Source organism: Aquarana catesbeiana, linkage group LG13 (genome assembly GCF_042186555.1).
Source record: "Aquarana catesbeiana isolate 2022-GZ linkage group LG13, ASM4218655v1, whole genome shotgun sequence".
NCBI lineage: Eukaryota > Metazoa > Chordata > Amphibia > Anura > Ranidae > Aquarana > Aquarana catesbeiana.
The window spans coordinates 213,824,982-213,842,363 of NC_133336.1; the positions used below are offsets into that span (position 1 = coordinate 213,824,982).

The window sequence follows — 17,382 nt, forward strand, 5'->3', positions numbered from 1 at the left end:
TTCGCGAATACATGTAAACCAAAAAAAAAAGTATTAATTTAAACTGGTACCAGTATTGAGCTCATTACAAACGAGAAAAAAAAATTATTAAAATAATCATAAACAATACAAAGCATGCGCATTAGTGTGATCACACTTGATTGATGGCTATAAAAACAATGGTGAGTATACCCCTACAAAAAAAAAAAATCTTTCTTTACACATGGACAGTTCATACCCATGCATTCCATCACTCAGACACACACATTCATTTAGATTGAACCCATACATCCTGGATAGAGCTTTGATAAATCGCAAATGAATTGTTATGTGTTTACGCAAACAGGAGAAAGGAAACAAAAAAAAACAAACAAAAACCAAGAACACCAACCAAAAACAAATAAATAAAAAAATAAATAAATAAAATGAAGCAAGAGTAGGCTTCTGTACTTAACACTACTTGTACCCTATACCTTTGAATATTTATGGCAGTCTTCTGATCCTTTGGGGAAGATAAACACCTGTATTACTAATAACCATGTTTGAATACCTAGCCTAATATACATTACCTTAGGTGTATGTATTTATGTATAAATACATCTATATTGATACACCTGATCAATATGTAAATACTTTTTCATGAGCTCCCTGCACCTGGAAAATATAACTTAGACAAAAGTTATTACCCTTTTCCCTTTCTTTGACACAAAGAAAACAAACACTGCCACCTTGTTTTATTTATATATTTATATTGGTATATGTTCACTGACATTCACACTTGGATCTGGGGAAAATAAATTAATCAGATCATAGACATCTGAATGACACATTAAATCTGGTATTTCTTTTGCTGTTTCTACATTGCTTATATTTAAGGTTTGTTCCCAGTAAGGTGAAGTCCTAGCAGATAGCATAGATAGGTTGGCCCCCCCATCCAGTATTTTCTGCTTGAATGGAACAGATGGTTTTCTGTGGGACCTTAACAATTTGATCAAAAGATTGTTTTATTTCTTTCAGTTCTTTCCTACACTGTACCACATCTGCATGGCAGGCTTCATATTTTACCTTAAGAACATGTTGTGATGTTTCCATTATTTTATTGGTATTTTCCCAATTATGAATATGCGACTTCAGTAGTTCAATCTCATTTTCAAGAGAGGTAATTGTGCTAATTAACTTAACCTCTTTCAGAACTGATCTCCTGTGCTGTAATCTGAGATCACTTTCCATGGAATTTACATTCAAAGGGGAGCATGAGGCTATTTGCCTTTGACTAGTACCTGGGGGGGCCATGCCTATAGATCTTATCTTTGGAGGCATTGTAATTGTAATGGTGCAGCGTTCTGTTTGAAAAGGTGGCAAATTCTCCTGTAGTGTGACTTGCTAAACAGGTTTTGTTCTTTGTACTCTGGTGATAAATCTTTGATTTCAAAGAATTAGACCTTCTGGCTACATGAAAAAATGTGTGCATACAGTCCGTGATGCATTGATACGAATCTTTAAGAGGATTTAAAAAAAATCCACATTTAATTTTAAATTTTGGATGGGCATTAGCTATTAGGAGGGTTTTGTACTCTGGGTCCTCTCTGTGTACATTTCTCTGTTTGCCTACATAGTAAGCTGACCATAGCCTGTTTGCATAAAGAAGTGGATTCTCATTATTTTCCTGTTTTGTTCTCTACGCTGCTTTTAAGCCTAGGTCAAAGGGATATATTATTTTTAGCAATTCATCTACAGTTTCATTGTAATCTGCTCTTCCTTCTTTAACATGGTCTGGTAGGGAAGACCATGTGTCTAAGTTAACGGTTAATAGTAAAACTTTAACCTGATCTCTGGAGTTGGCAACTCCCAGCAATTTACATCGTTGCAAGACATTATCTGCATGAAATGTTATGTGCACTCCTGGCAATAGTTTGCCAATAATGTTAGCTACAAGTAGCACATTTTCTAAAGACTGTCTGTCCTCCCTATCCATCTTTTGTGCTGTGCTCTCAATTCCTGTTGATATGCATACATGCAGGAAACATCATTCAAAAATGTTTTAAATAGACTGAATCTTCATGCATAGAAACATTGGGCAACAACTCTTTTCATCTCCTTCTAATGCATCTGGACTCTTCATGTACCAATTCTATATTATATTTAGCTTTTAACAAAAGTTATGTGTTCCTCGTAGGCTCCCTATTAATTACACACTGTAGAACACAGCTTTTTCTTATAGCCCATTTCTATATCGAGCACATAGAGCACCCAATGTTCATTTTTTAGCATTCAAATGAAAAACCCTTTCAAAGTGTGCCTTTTGTAGATATTGCAACCCCTTGAGATATTGCTGAAAGAGACCACCAAATTTTTCTGTCCATTCGCCGGTCGCCATTTTGTTGACTAGTTCTGTATTTTGTGCATACACCTCAATCATTGTAGTAGTATGGACATATACATATCTAGATCTGAGAGATCTTACAACAAAGAGGTAGTTCGTTCCGCAATACACATTTATTAATAGGGTTACATAATCTTTACAAAGTACACACCCGACAGTATTTACAACACAATGTACAGTGTAGGTCTCCTGGCTTACATGGTATTTACAAATTACCCACGACACCCATATTTACAGTACAGTATAAAATACAAGTATATTAGATTACCTGTTAGCTTCAGGTCAGCCCATGGTGACTGCTGTCTGTTCCCACACCAAAGAGTGAGTTAGCTTGGTCACAAAGCATTATATCCCCCCCCTCCTTTCTGTAGTGTGGCTAATATAATTCTCCCTAATTGGTCACTGTACCTAGTAAATGTATATTGGGCACAGCCTGATTGGATGAGTCAAAGAAAGCTGTTGTTTACTACCCAGGGAAGATGTTCTCAGGGAGAACAAAAGGCCAACCTTTGAAGTTGAACTAATTACAATAACACCAACACAACACTCAGTATTTTAAATATATTTCCCTCCAACTGAAATATATTTCTAATTGCAATATTTTACAGCGATTAATGGAGATTTCACATAATCCCATAAGGCAACACATTGTTCTGGGACCCCAAGCATCAGGGTGTCATTTTTCTGGAACCCCCAAGTGTCAGGGTGTCATTGTTCTGGAACCCCAAGTGTCAGGGTGTCATTGTTCTGGGACCCCCAAGTGTCACTGTGTCATTGTTCTGGGACCCCCAAGTGTCCGGGTGTTATTGTTCTGGGACCCCCAAGTGTCAGGGTGTCATTGTTCTGGGACCACCAAGTGTCTGTGTGTCATTGTTCTGGGATCCCCAAGTGTCCAGGTGTCATTGTTCTGGGATTACCAAGTGTCCAAGTGTCCAGGTATCATTGTTCTGGGACCCCTGGGTGTCATTGTTCTGGGACCCCCGGGTGTTATTGTTCTGGGACCCCTAAGGGTCTGGGTGCCATGGTTCTGGGACCCCAAGTGTCAGGGTGTCATTGTTCTGGGACCCCCAAGTGTCCCTGTGTCATTGTTCTGGGACCCCCAAGTGTCTGGGTGTTATTGTTCTGGGACCCCCAAGTGTCAGGGTGTCATTGTTCTGGGACCACCAAGTGTCTGTGTGTCATTGTTCTGGGATCCCCAAGTGTCCGGGTGTCATTGTTCTGGGATTACCAAGTGTCCAAGTGTCCAGGTATCATTGTTCTGGGACCCCTGGGTGTCATTGTTCTGGGACCCCCGGGTGTTATTGTTCTGGAACCCCTAAGGGTCCGGGTGCCATGGTTCTGGGACCCCAAGTGTCAGGGCTTATAACCTTTTGTTAATGTAATGCCCCGTATTCTCTTGGGTTTTTAGATACATTCTGTTATGTACAGGCCACATTATGGGTTAAAGACAAACATCGGCGTGTGGTGTGACGTTGATGTTGACAAACGCAGATAAACAATTCAATGAGGATGAGATGTACTGTGAGGCCGGCCTGTACTGTGACTATTAGTTTGTTCAGGTAAAGATCACCGATTGTTCAGAACTCGCCTGAGGTGCCGAAACTCCGGCATTCATTATTAGAAGAACAGACAGAACAATTCATTAATTCCCAGTAAGTACTGGTTTTATTTATCTTGTGGAATGGAGAACAGGAGCAGGCGGTAGACCTTTGGGTACAGCAAGATGCTCATATAAATATTTATTGAGTCCGTTTGCCAAAATCATACATCCCGAGAAAAAACATCCTCATTAGGCTGTCGTCATACGGTGTAGTCCCGGTGTAATCCTTGTAGTCCCTATCAGTGAGACGGAGAAGGCTTGTATATCTGCAGGACGGGATGGGGGTGGTCTATCATAGTTACATGATTGAGATTTAGTCATAATAGGCATTGGGGGAACAGAACCAGCACAGTGATCTGTCACATAACAAAAATAGACAGAACCAGAATCTGTACCACAGACCTCATTCTAGTGACTTTACAAAAGAATACAATTTGCACTTTTTATGAGTTATAACTAGTTTACAGATAAAACCAAAATTGGTTCCAATAACATTAATGAAAACCTGGCTTCCCAAAGCTCCTGATAGCTAAACAACACTGATGGAACCGTGTCACATCTTTTTCCCTTTTCCATTCGGTTTTCCATGGACCGCAAAGTGTCAAGACTAGGCCTGGGGGACAGTGGTGGCCAATTATGTTCCCTGTGCCGTCCCGGCCACTCTAGGTGCAAATATAAAGCTTCGCCTGCCTCAACACTGCACATTTTGGCTTCATTTTTCTTGGGGTCTAGAAGGCCTTGCCCTGGTATTGGGTGTAGCCCAGGTTCAGACTGTGGATGTAGTGGAGACTGCGGGTACAGAGGTGGTGCTGCAGAGAATGGATGGCAGATGGGGATGCCAAGGCACAAAAGGGACTGCTGTGTAGATTAGTGGAAGTTACAGGGGGCTACGGAGGTTTAAAGGTCTTACAGTTGTAGAGGAACGCTTCAGTACCTTTTAGGGGAGCTGCAGGCACAAAAGTTCTATGGGAACATGGACTCCATGCTCAAGCACTGACACAACGTCCCACTTGATAGAGGATGCAGTCCTGTGATTATGGTTGTCACCTCATCCCTTTAAACCCGAACACATATTAATTACACAGGTTCTGTGGCTGATTAAGGTGGTAACTAAACTCACTTGGTGCCTTATCTGCATTTAAATAGCCTCAGAACCTGTGTAATTCAAAGGTGTTCGGGTTTAAAGGGATGAGGTGGCAACTCTACCCGTGATGTGTCATATGATGCAGCCACCACACTCCAGGTAAAACCCAGATGTGGCTGCCGGCAAAAAGAAAAGACACCAACACTGGAACACAAGCCAACTGGAAGTCATTTGACCCTAACCAAGCTCCCTTATTCTCCTGCTTGTTCTGTAGACCATGGTGTTTAGATGAGCTGTTCGGGTCAAGCATCAGTTCAGCCCCAAACATCGCCCTTTCGGGTGTTTGCATGTTCTCCCGCCGAGCGACCCACAATGCACTTGTGTGCCGCACAGTGTGTTTTTAAAAGCTCTGATTGGCTGAAGCAATGCACCTGACCAGCGGTCAGGTGAAAGGCTTTGCCCAGTCAGGGCAAAGAGCACTGTGAGAGCTCTGATTGGGCAAAGTTATGACTTTGTCCAGTCATGGCTCAGTGCTCATAGTCTCACCCCACACTATAAAAGGTTCCTTCCTGTGGAGATAGAGCTGGGCTCAGTGGTGAGAAGAATGTTTTATCAAGCTAGTTAGGCCCCTTTCACACTACCATGATTCTAAAGTCACGCAATTTTGTGGCTGCGATTTTAGGGAATGCCTGTGTAACTCACATCAAAAGTCGGACCAAAGTAGTGCAGGGACTACTTTGAAGTTGGCATGGCTTGAAGTCGTACTAATATGAATGGTTGTCATTGGAAATCATGGGGAATGACTTGTCATGTGACTTTGCAGTCCCAAGTCGCAGGACAAGTCATTGGAGTGTGGATCACCTGTATAGAGGTATCAGTACAGAGCTGGGTGTGTCCACACAAGGGATATAATACACATAAAGGGGGTGGGGAGAGGAGGGTCTGACCAGATTTCAGTTCATATAAAAGTCTCCTCACACCTGTACCCAGCATAGTGTGTGCCGTCACATCGATCACCATGGTAAGTTATATTACCTATAGAGAGTTTATATTACCCGTCCTCACCCATCATCATTGTGTTCTCTTCTCCCCATCCCCAGACTGCAATCCTCAAACCCACCAACAAAATGTTCTGTCTTCTGATCTTTCTGAGTCTCTTCTATGCCTACAGCACCAAGGTGAGTACCTACCTCTCCTCATTATACAGGGGGAGTACCTACCTTTCCTCATTACCAGGGGGAGTACCTACCTTTCCTCATATACAGGGGGAGTACCTACCTTTCTTCATTATACAAGGGGAGTACCTACCTTTCCTCATTACCAGGGTGAGTACCTACCTTTCCTCATTATACAAGGGGAGTACCTACCTTTCCTCATTATTCAGTGGGAGTACCTACCTTTCCTCATTATACAAGGTGAGTACCTACCTTTCCTCATTAGCAGGGTGAGTACCTACCTTTCCTCATTATACAAGGGGAGTACCTACCTTTCCTCACTACCAGGGGGGTACCTACCTTTCCTCATTATACAGGGGGAGCACCTACCTTTCCTCATTATACAGGGTGAGAACCTAACTTTCCTCATTGTGGAGGACAATAATACATTTGTTATTAATAGGAGGCATAGAAAACTGTGACTGTGGGGGAGGGGACATTAGAGTGTAAGCTCCTCTGGTACAGAGACTGATGTGATTGGCTCAGTGATCTCTGTAAAGCACTGTGGTATATGTTATCGCTATATAAATGTATAATAATAATATTAGTGGATGAAGAGGTTGGAGATCAGATGATGGAACCTCCTCATATCTTTGTACAGGTCATATTTCTGGAGAAGAATATAAAGAGTTTGGCGGAAGAATTTAATAAGATCGCAAAGAAGGAAGGAAATACAAAAACTTTGAATGTAAATGAGCTGAAGGAAAATCTGAAGCTGAATCCTATCAAAGTAAGAAAATCATTTACATTATAATATGGACAACCAAGTGTCATTTTTCTGGGTCCCCCAAGTGTCAGGGTGAAACTAAAAGATTTTGAAAAACGTTACCTGGTCTGATGAGTCTGGATTTCATCTCCGACATTCAGATGGTGGGGTCAGAATTTGGCCAATGGATCCATCCTGCCTTGTATCACTGGTTCAGGCTGGTGGTGGGGGTGTAATGGTGTGGGGGATGGGATATCACTGGTTCAGGCTGGTGGTGGGGGTGTAATGGTGTGGGGGATGGGATATCACCGGTTCAGGCTGGTGGTGGGGGTGTAATGGTGTGGGGGATGGGGTATCACCGGTTCAGGCTGGTGGTGGGGGTGTAATGGTGTGGGGGATGGGATATCACTGGTTCAGGCTGGTGGTGGGGTGTAATGGTGTGGGGGATGGGGTATCACCGGTTCAGGCTGGTGGTGGGGATGTAATGGTGTGGGGGATGGGGTATCACCGGTTCAGGCTGGTGGTGGGGGTGTAATGGTGTGGGGATGGGATATCACCGGTTCAGGCTGGTGGTGGGGGTGTAATGGTGTGGGGGATGGGATATCACCGGTTCAGGCTGGTGGTGGGGGTGTAATGGTGTGGGGGATGGGGTATCACCGGTTCAGGCTGGTGGGGGGGGTGTAATGGTGTGGGGGATGGGATATCACCGGTTCAGGCTGGTGGTGGGGGTGTAATGGTGTGGGGGATAGGATATCACTTTTTAAGGCTGGTGGTGGGGGTGTAATGGCGTGGGGGATGGGATATCACTGGTTCAGGCTGGTGGTGGGGGTGTAATGGTGTGGGGGATGGGATATTAACGGTTCAGGCTGGTGGTGGGGGTGTAATGGTGTGGGGGATGGGGTATCACTGGTTCAGGCTGGTGGTGGGGGTGTAATGGTGTGGGGGATGGGGTATCACCGGTTCAGGCTGGTGGTGAGGGTGTAATGGTGTGGGGGATGGGGTATCACCGGTTCAGGCTGGTGTTGGGGGTGTAATGGTGTGGGGGATGGGATATCACCGGTTCAGGCTGGTGGTGAGAGTGTAATGGTGTGGGGGATGGGGTTTAATCACCACGGCCTACCTGAGTATTGTTGCTGACCATGTCCATCCCTTTATGACTACAGTGTCCCCATCTTCTGATGGCTCCTTCCAGCAGGATAATGCACCATGTCACAAAGCTCCAATCATCTCACCACTGGACAATGAGGTCACTGTACTCCATTGTCCTCCACACTCACCACATCTCATCCAATAGAGCACCTTTGGGATGTGGTGGAACAGGAGATTCGGATCATGGATGTGCAGCCGACAAATCTGCAGCAACTGTGTGATGTTATCATGTCACTATGGAGCAAAATCTCTGAGGAACGTTTCCAACACCTTGTTATATCTATGCCACCAAGAATGAAGGCAAAAGCGGCCCAACCCGCTATTAGCAAGGGGAACCTAGCTAGTAGGTACACTCTGGACAGGAAAGGGTTACCTCTGATGTATAATGATGATGATGAGGATCACCTCTGGGTGTACCTAATCTGATCTGATCCCCATCATCATCGGAATGTTTCCAACACCTTGTTGTATCTATGCCACCAAGAATGAAGGCAAAAGGGGGTCCAACCCGATACTAGCAAAGGGGACCTAATCTGATCCTCATCATCATCATACATCAGAGGTAATAATTGTGAAGTGGAAGGAAAATGATAAATGATACAAATAAATATGTGAAAAGTGTGGGGGGGGACATTTGTATTCAGCCCCCTTTACTCTGATACCCCTAACTAAAATCTAGTGGAACCAATTGCCTTCAGAAGTCACCTAATTAGTAAATAGAGTCCACCTGTGTGTCATTTAATCTCAGTATAAATACAGCTGTTCTGTGAAGCCCTCAGAGATTTCTTAGAGAACCTTAGTGAACAAGCAGCATCATGAAGACCAAGGAACACACCAGACAGGTCAGGGATAAAGTTGTGGAGAAGTATAAAGCAGGGTTAGGTTATAAAAAAAATCTCCCAAGCTTTGAACATCTCACGGAGACATTGCCGTCCACCTAAACTGACCGGCCGGGCAAGGAGAGCATTCATTATAGAAGCAGCCAAGAGGTCCATGGTAACTCTGGAGGAGCTGCAGAGATCCACAGCTCAGGTGGGAGAATCTGTCCACAGGACAACTATTAGTCGTGTTCTCCACAAATCTCCCCTTTATGGAAGAGTGACAAGAAGAAAGCCATTGTTCACACAGGGGTGACCTGTCCGGTGACTTAGCGGCCTGACAAGTCGCGCTCCATTCTCTACAATGGAACCGTTCTAATAGGAGCGACTCAAGTCAAACTCAACTCAAAGGTTCCTGTACTACTTTGGGGCAACTTCAGAGTGGCTTGCATTGACTTCTATACAGAAGTTGTTTTGCAGGTCGGGCTGTACGGGGCGGTTTCAGAGTTGAGTGACTTTGAAGCCCCCCTGTGTGAACCGGCTCTAAAAGGACAAGGACTCCAGAATAAATAAATAAAAAGTAATATCTTTTAACTCTACTCCAGATACTGCATGTAGTTACTTTCTAAAGCAAGTCACACACAATCAATAGCCGAATTGGTGATTGGGGAACCCTCTGAAAAGTCTTTTTGCTGATACCTGACATTCAAAAATCATTATCTAAAAAATATATTGAGGGTTGCATAGCGTTGACTAATTCTAAAGAGGACCTCATAATCTTGATACACAAACTACAAAGATGAATAAAACAGACGTGTAGAATTTTTACCACGAAAGCCTCAAATTTCCAAACTAAATACACTTTTTTATTTCCTGTGGGATACTCTTCTAGAATGGAATCTCGGTGTAATGTAGGCAGGAACCGGGGAAAGATGGGAAAACGATGGTTGATTAAATCTAAGTCTTCCTTCTCTAGGAGCTGGATGAGAACGGAGTTGGGGCGGTGGACTTCCAGGAGTCTGCCATCTTTGTGGCCTCTGTGCTCCTGGCCTGAAACACCTTCTTCTGTGAGAGCAGCTGAGGCACTCCGACCGTTCATTCCACCGCCATGGAGGAGACCCTCGTACAAAGACTGACGTCTCAATAAACTAGAAATTTATCCTTTAAATGCTTCTGTGTTTCTGTTTTTTTCATCAATATATCTATAGAATACCAATGACCATAATCCAATACCAATATTCCTGTGTGTCCGAGTGTCATTGTTCTGGGACCCCCAAGTGTCCGTGTGTGTCATTGTTCTTGGACCCCCAAGTGCCAGGGTGTCATTGTTCTGGGGCCCCAAGTGTCAGGGTGTCATTGTTCTGGGGCCCCAAAGTTTCTGGGTGTCATTGTTCTGGGGCCCCCAAGTGTCAGTGTGTCATTGTTCTGGTACCCCAAGTGTCAGGGTGTCATTGTTCTGGGACCCCCAAGTGTCAGGGTGTCATTGTTCTTGGGCCCCCAATTGTCTGGGTGTCTTTGTTCTGCACCCCCAAGTGTCAGGGTGTCATTGTTCTGGGGCCCCCAAGTGTCAGGGTGTCATTGTTCTTGGACCCCCAAGTGTCAGGGTGTCATTGATCTGGGGCCCCCAAGTGTCAGGTTGTCATTGTTCTGGGGCCGCCAAGTGTCAGGTTGTCATTGTTCTGCACCCCCAAGTGTCAGGGTGTCATTGTTCTTGGACCCCCAAGTGTCAGGGTGTCATTATTCTGGGGCCCTAGGTGAACGCTTCAGCAGAGAAACCCCCTTTCTATGTTGCAGTTCCCAGGCTCGGCGGATGAAAAGGGTTCAATGTAATGTTGTGTATTCAGTATATTGGAGGAATGATAGTTTGTGTCTTCTGAGGATCAAGAGGATCTGTATTTTGTTCTGAAGACTTTTGAATTTTTGGATAAAAACTAAGACAGAGAATTACAATACAGCGAATTTGTGAGGATTCCGATGCATCACATCGCCACATTAAATCACCCTTAACCCCAAAATTGAGGCCGGCTACGGAAGGTGCCGCTACGTCTCCCTTCAACAACCAAATCCACCGTATAAAATACAAAGGAATGGAAATTAATAATGAATGAAAATTACAAATTCAATAAAGGAGAACTAAAGGCAAAGCTTTTTCTGTTAAGTTTTTGGATAACATAAGGGGGAGGGGCTACATCCTATTGGTAAGATTTCCCTTCACTTCCTGTTCCATATCCAAAACAGGATGTGAGAGAATATCCTCGGTGGCCCCATTGGAAGATTTTCCCTCCTATTCCTCCACTGGTGACAACCTAAAATTTTGCGAAGTTACTTTCAATGATCATGGTCACTAGGGCAAATATAGAGGAGGAATCTCCCTAATGGGGAAGACCATTCTCAGCTCTCACAGAAAGATTCCTTTCAGTGAGACCATACACTATGTAATCTGATTGTACAACCTTTGGGTCTTTCAATAACCATCTTTGTGGTGGCCTGTCCTCTTCTCACGATTACAGGGAGGAGTAATTATCAACTTATTGGGAGTGAACTTTGTGAAACGTCAGGAAGATGTCCCCCCCGGGCCATTGATGGAAAGTTCAATCATCATATAATTATAATTATTATTTCCAGAGGGTGAGATCGGGGAGATTGAATGACAACCAATTCTCAGTTCTGAAATCCAAGGCCCTCATTTTAATCATCTGGTAACATTGTAATGTTAAAATCCACCAATATCACATGGAGATTTATTACCAATCATACAAAAATAATTTCCGGTAGTTGGGGGAACTCTGGAACCTTCTATGTGGTGCAGTTTTGGCAGAAGGACCTGCAGCCATAGACCATAATTGGTCACTCTTGTTATTTTGGTGTTTCTCGGGGAGTTACTGTGGATCTTTTGTTTGCCTGTTTATTTAAAGGGTACAATACTAACCATATCTTTCTGATCTGATCCATCCTCACTGCGAGGATTCCCTGTCCTATAGACATACTCATCATCCTGACCTATTCTGTGTCTGCATTCACATTTATTTAGTAATGGACATGGGCGGCTCGTTTCACTCCAAATTGAATTTTGGGGGGAAAATTGTTCGTTATTCTGAAATGTGGATGTATCTTAATTTCCGAATTACAATAATAATGAATTTAAACGAATATGATGAACCAAAATTTCTGACAAAATTAAAATTCAAATAGTATTCCAATTACCGAAGAGAATAGAAAATAAAGAAATAGAAAAGAATATAATAGAAAATAAAATAATAGAATAGAGTAAAACAGAGCAGAATACAAAATAAAAGAATAGAACAAATTTGAATAGAAAAAAAGGGGACAGAATAGCAAATAAAAGAATAGAGTAAAACAGACTAAAATAGGATAGCAAATAAAGGAATAGAACAGAATAAAATAGAATATAACTGTAACAAAACGTCCCACACTCCGCTTGAGTGCTTTTGTCTTATACCGCTTCCTCCCAGTCTGAATATAGATATGAGATATTCCAACCGCTGACAACCAAGAACTAGACAGTACTCATTTTGGCTGCTGAACATTATTATTATTATTATTATACAGGATTTATATATCACCAACAGTTTGCGCAGCACTTAACAAAATGAAGGTAGACATTACAGTTACATTACAATTTGGTACAAGAGGAATCAGAGGGCCCTGCTCACTAGAGCTTACAATCTAGGAGGGGGGTCAATTGATACAAAAGGTAATAGCTGTGGGGGATGAGCTGATGGAGAAAATGAAACAGTGAATTAGATAGAAGCAGCATAAGCTTCTTTAACCACTTCCCACCCGGCCCATAACAGATGATGGCCGGGCGGTGGTTGTGTTATCCTGACTGGGCCTCATATGACGTCCATCAGGATGACCCCCTAGTGTGCAGCGGACACAGTGCTTCCCCGATCGCGGTAAACAGCCAGTGATTTTGGCCATTTACCACGTGATCGGCTGTGTCAATGTCACAGCCGATCACATGTCATAACAAACTCGGCGGCGCGCACTGTATGCGCCACCGGAGGAGTGCAGGGCAGGGATCGAGGAAGGCGGTTGTCCCTTGGACACAGCGCTTCCCCGATCAAGGTAAACAGCCAATGAAATTGGCTGTTTACCATGTGACCGGCTGTGTCCAATAACAGCCGGTCACAAATGTAAACACAGAGGAGCAGTTACCATCTGATCTCTGCTCTTTCCTCACACACCGATCGTGTGAGGAGAGAGCAGGGATCAGTAAGTGAGATATCAGTGTTCTGTCTGTATACTGTGCACAACACGACCCCCCAATAAAGAGGACCTGTCACACAGCCCAGCCCATCTTTCAATCAACCCATCTGTCAGTCAGCCCATCTGTCAATCAGCCCATCTGATCAATCAGCCCAGCCAATCAGCCCATCTGTCAGTCACCCAATCAATCAGCCCACCTGTCAATTAATCAGCCCATCTGTCAATCATCTGTCACAGGCCCACCGCTATCAGTACCGCCATTGGTACCGCCACACAGGCTACCAGTACCGCCATCGGTACCACAGCCAGTCCTGCCATGAGGCCCACTATCAGTACCACCATCAGGCCCACCGCCATCAGTACCGCCATTGGTACCGTCACACAGGCTACCAGTACCGCCATCGGTACCACCGCCAGTTCCCCCAGTTCCGCCATCAGGCCCGCCATCAGTACCGCCATCAGGCCCACCATCAATACCACCACACAGGCCCGCCACACAGGCCTGCTACCAGTACCACCACCCGTACCGCCACCCGTACCACCACCACCACAGGTACCGCTACCTGTTCCATGATCGGTACCACCACCCATACCGCCACCTGTACCGCCACACAGGCCCGCCACTAATACCACATCGGTACCACCACTACCGCCAGCAGTACCATTACATAGGCCTGCCAAAAAAGTACTACCATAATGTTGCAAAGGGTTTACACACCTGAGGAGGCATATGCCCTTCTTACCATGTGGGATTATGAGAGCAGCGGGGAGCTCCCATCATCCGATTCTGGTTCAGAATACGAGCCAGTGGAGGATAGTGGATCAGAGTCCAAGTCCTCAGAGGACACCATCCCTCCCAAAAGAATGAGATCAGGACCAAGATCAGGAGATCTGCCCACCACCAGCAGCTCCAGACCCCAGGAAGAGGAGCCCAGTACAAGCACTGGAATCACACGCCTAACCCGAAGAACCCAGCCCCAGTCCTACCTTCCCAATGCCCTGGCAAACCCCTTATGGTTGCCTGCCAACTCAGGATCCGCTATCATCCCCCTTTCACTGCACAGCCAGGTGTGCAGCCTGACACTACAAATTTTTCTCAATTTGATTATTTTTCTTTATTTTTCCCACAAGATTTGCTGCAGAATATGGTGGATCAAAGTAACCTGTATGCATCCCAATTTATTGCTGCCAACCCCAATTCTTCCTATGCCCACATGTTCCAGTGGCGACGTCTAACACCGGACGAATTTAAATTATTTTTGGGCCTTACAAAAAAGAACGAAGTCCATGCATATTGGTCCACCAACCCCATCCACCACATGCCCATATATTCCGCTGTCATGTCCAGAACAAGATACGACATGATTATGCGTTTTCTCCACTTCAATGACAATTTACAGTGCCCTCCCCGAGATCATCGCAGCCATGATAAATTGTATAAGATACGCCCCCTAATCAATTCCTTTTCCCAGTGATTTAGAGACGTTTTTACCCCAGACCAAAAAAATTGTGTGAACGAGTCCCTCATACATTTCACTGGCCGACTGCACTTCAAGCAGTATATACCAAGCAAGAGAGCCAGGTATGGGGTGAAATTAAATAAATTATGCGATCGAGCCACTGGATATGTCTTCACATTCCGGATCTACGAAGGCAAAGACTCCCAGCTCCAGCCCCATGATTGCCCCACATATATTGGAACCAGTGGTAAAATTGTCTGGGAGCTGGCATACCCCCTGTTCGACAAAGGATACCATTTATATGTCGACAACTATTATACCAGCCTGCCCCTTTTTCGTCACCTTTAAAGTAAAAAAAAACCCGGCCTGCAGTACTTTAAAAAAAAACGGAAGGGATTCCCACAAAATTTGTTGACCAAAAATTTGCAAAACGGAGAATCGGCATTCATGAGGTACGAGGAGGTGTTGGCCATGAAGTGGAGGGACAAGAAAGATGACCACATCCTCTCTACCATCCACAATGACACCCCCAAAGAAGAGGCGGCCCCATTGTAAAGCCCGAATGTGTCCACGATTATAATATGTACATGGGGGGTGGATTTAAATGATCAGATGCTACAGCCCTATTTATCAACCAGAAAAATGTAAAAAATGACCGCGCTTCACAAGCATGAAATATTAAATTAAGCTGCAGTTCTATTGTGAGGCATACACAAATAACCAAATCAAAATAATATATAGGAACCGCGCTACAGAATTAAATTATTATACTACAGAAAGTATAACAAACATTGTCAAATATAGAAAATGCGAAATTAAATTAAATACAAGTATTCATAAACAATCAATCAATTAAGGTGACATAAAATAAATTAGTGACATTGAATAGAGAAAAAAGTCCCAAGACCAAATCGGTATCAGATGGTAAATAACCAAAATCAATTGTGATGACATAAATTATAGAAATAAATAACAATGACCAGAGAGAGAGGTCCCCAAAACCAAATCAATGTCCAATGGTGATAAATCAAAATTCACCACCTATAGAAATGCACACTTACCAGAGGCAAGCTATAAACCATCTTGTATAAGGATATCCACTCAATGGAGATAACACAATCGACCTCCTCACAGGAGAAAGACAAGCAGGAATGCTCCGTCCAGCAGATGAAAGCACTCAGCAAGGGGGACCAGAGGCTTGCAGCAAGCGATCAACCACACTACAGACACATTCAGTCCTTGGCATTGAAGATCTGACAAGTGGATGAGTGAAAAGTGGATTTAAACGATCAGATGCTACAGCCCTATTTATCATCCAGAAAGTCCCGTTATTGGTAGAAGAAAGTTGCTTTTCTCCTGTTTCACATGGCCCTTTTTAATTTGTTTGTCTGCTACCAAAAAGCAACTCAAAACCAACAAATCACCTACCTGAAGTATATTGAAGATATTGTCACTGCCCTCATTTACCAACAAGGTCCCGCCCCAGTAAGCATTCGTTCTGACAGCGTGAGTCGACTTCATGAGCAACACTTTCCCTATCACATTCCCCCCACAGAATCTGGAAGAAGATGCCAAAAGAAATGCCATGTATGCAGCAGAGGAGGAGTAAGAAGAGATACCAGCTATTATTGTCCCCAATGTCCCTCCCAACCTGGCCTGTGCATTGGAGATTGCTTCAAAAATTATCATACATCTATCCAATATTAGTTCCCCTTATTATTAACAGACTACCATTTCCCCATTTGCCTGCTACCATGTTAATTAACTGACCCTGGCCTGTATACTGACGATGTCTTTGCTTGCCGATTTAAACCACGTTTCTGACTTCCACGTGCACCAACCTCAGCCTGTTTACCGACGATGCCTCTGCCTGCCGATTTAAACCACGTTTCTGACTTTCACATGCACCGACCTTGGCCTGTTAATCGACCATGTTTTTGCCTGCCACTTGGACTGATCTTTTGGCCATCTACTTCAGTACACAGGGGTCTCACATATGTGAGGGGCTTCAGAATAGCGTTCTGAGTAGAGAAAACCAGTTTTTCGTTTTCTGTCCTCCCAGAACTAGTCTGGTTGCCCGGAGGCTTCAAAGCGATTTGGGTGGGAGAAGCCTCTACCCCTGTCCCCCCTGGCCCTAAGCTTGATGGTCCTTCCTGCTGCCTGGACCAATACTTTGGCTGTGCTGACCATATTGCTGCCTGTAAAGACCCATGACATTATGGACCATGTTTCTTCCTGCTGCTTGGACCAATACTTTGGCTGTGTTGACCATTTATCTGCCTGCTGCATCTACTAACTTTGGACAGTATTTCTGCCAGGACACCTCTGCCTGCTACCTGGACCTGTACTTTGGCTGTGCTTTGGCTGTGCGTTGGCTGTGCTCTGGCTGTGCTGACAGTATCTACTGAACTATGGACAGTATTCCTGCCTGCTGCCTGGATGATTGCTTTTGCTGTCGCTGACCTCATTCCTGCCTGCTGCCTGGACCGATGCTCTCCTCTGTAGACCACTGCACTTCTAAAACCACAGGTAATCTTTTGTTATTTGGTATGTACCTGCTATGTGTTAGAAATATGAAGGGCCTTCAAAAATGTGATTGGTAGTCAGAAAATGATATGTGTAATTAATGCTGCTAGAATGCCCGGAGGTGCTACTTCACTGTTGGGCCTCTGTATGTGGTCAGGCTGTGTAAAAGTCTCAAACATATGGTATCGCCATACTCAGGAGTAGCAGAATGTATTTTGGGGTGTTATTTTTGC

The 17,382-nt window shown here is 44.2% G+C and overlaps 1 protein-coding gene across 5 annotated transcripts in view; it reads left to right on the forward strand.

Moving 5' to 3' along the window:
• The window catches only part of LOC141116371 (protein S100-A1-like), a 128,208-nt gene that overhangs the window by 86,970 nt on the left and 23,856 nt on the right, over positions 1 to 17,382 (forward strand). For 2 of the 5 annotated variants that reach the window (XM_073608607.1, XM_073608611.1), the window contains exons 1-3: positions 5,990 to 6,067; positions 6,147 to 6,224; positions 6,862 to 6,990. In XM_073608607.1, the coding sequence (XP_073464708.1) occupies positions 6,065 to 6,067; positions 6,147 to 6,224; positions 6,862 to 6,990 (210 nt within the window). In that variant the 5' untranslated portion in view covers positions 5,990 to 6,064. Of the gene's footprint in view, positions 1 to 3,923; positions 4,015 to 5,989; positions 6,068 to 6,146; positions 6,225 to 6,861; positions 6,991 to 9,909; positions 10,102 to 17,382 lie in introns of those variants that run through there. The other 3 variants (XM_073608612.1, XM_073608608.1, XM_073608610.1) reach the window with 3 other exon arrangements.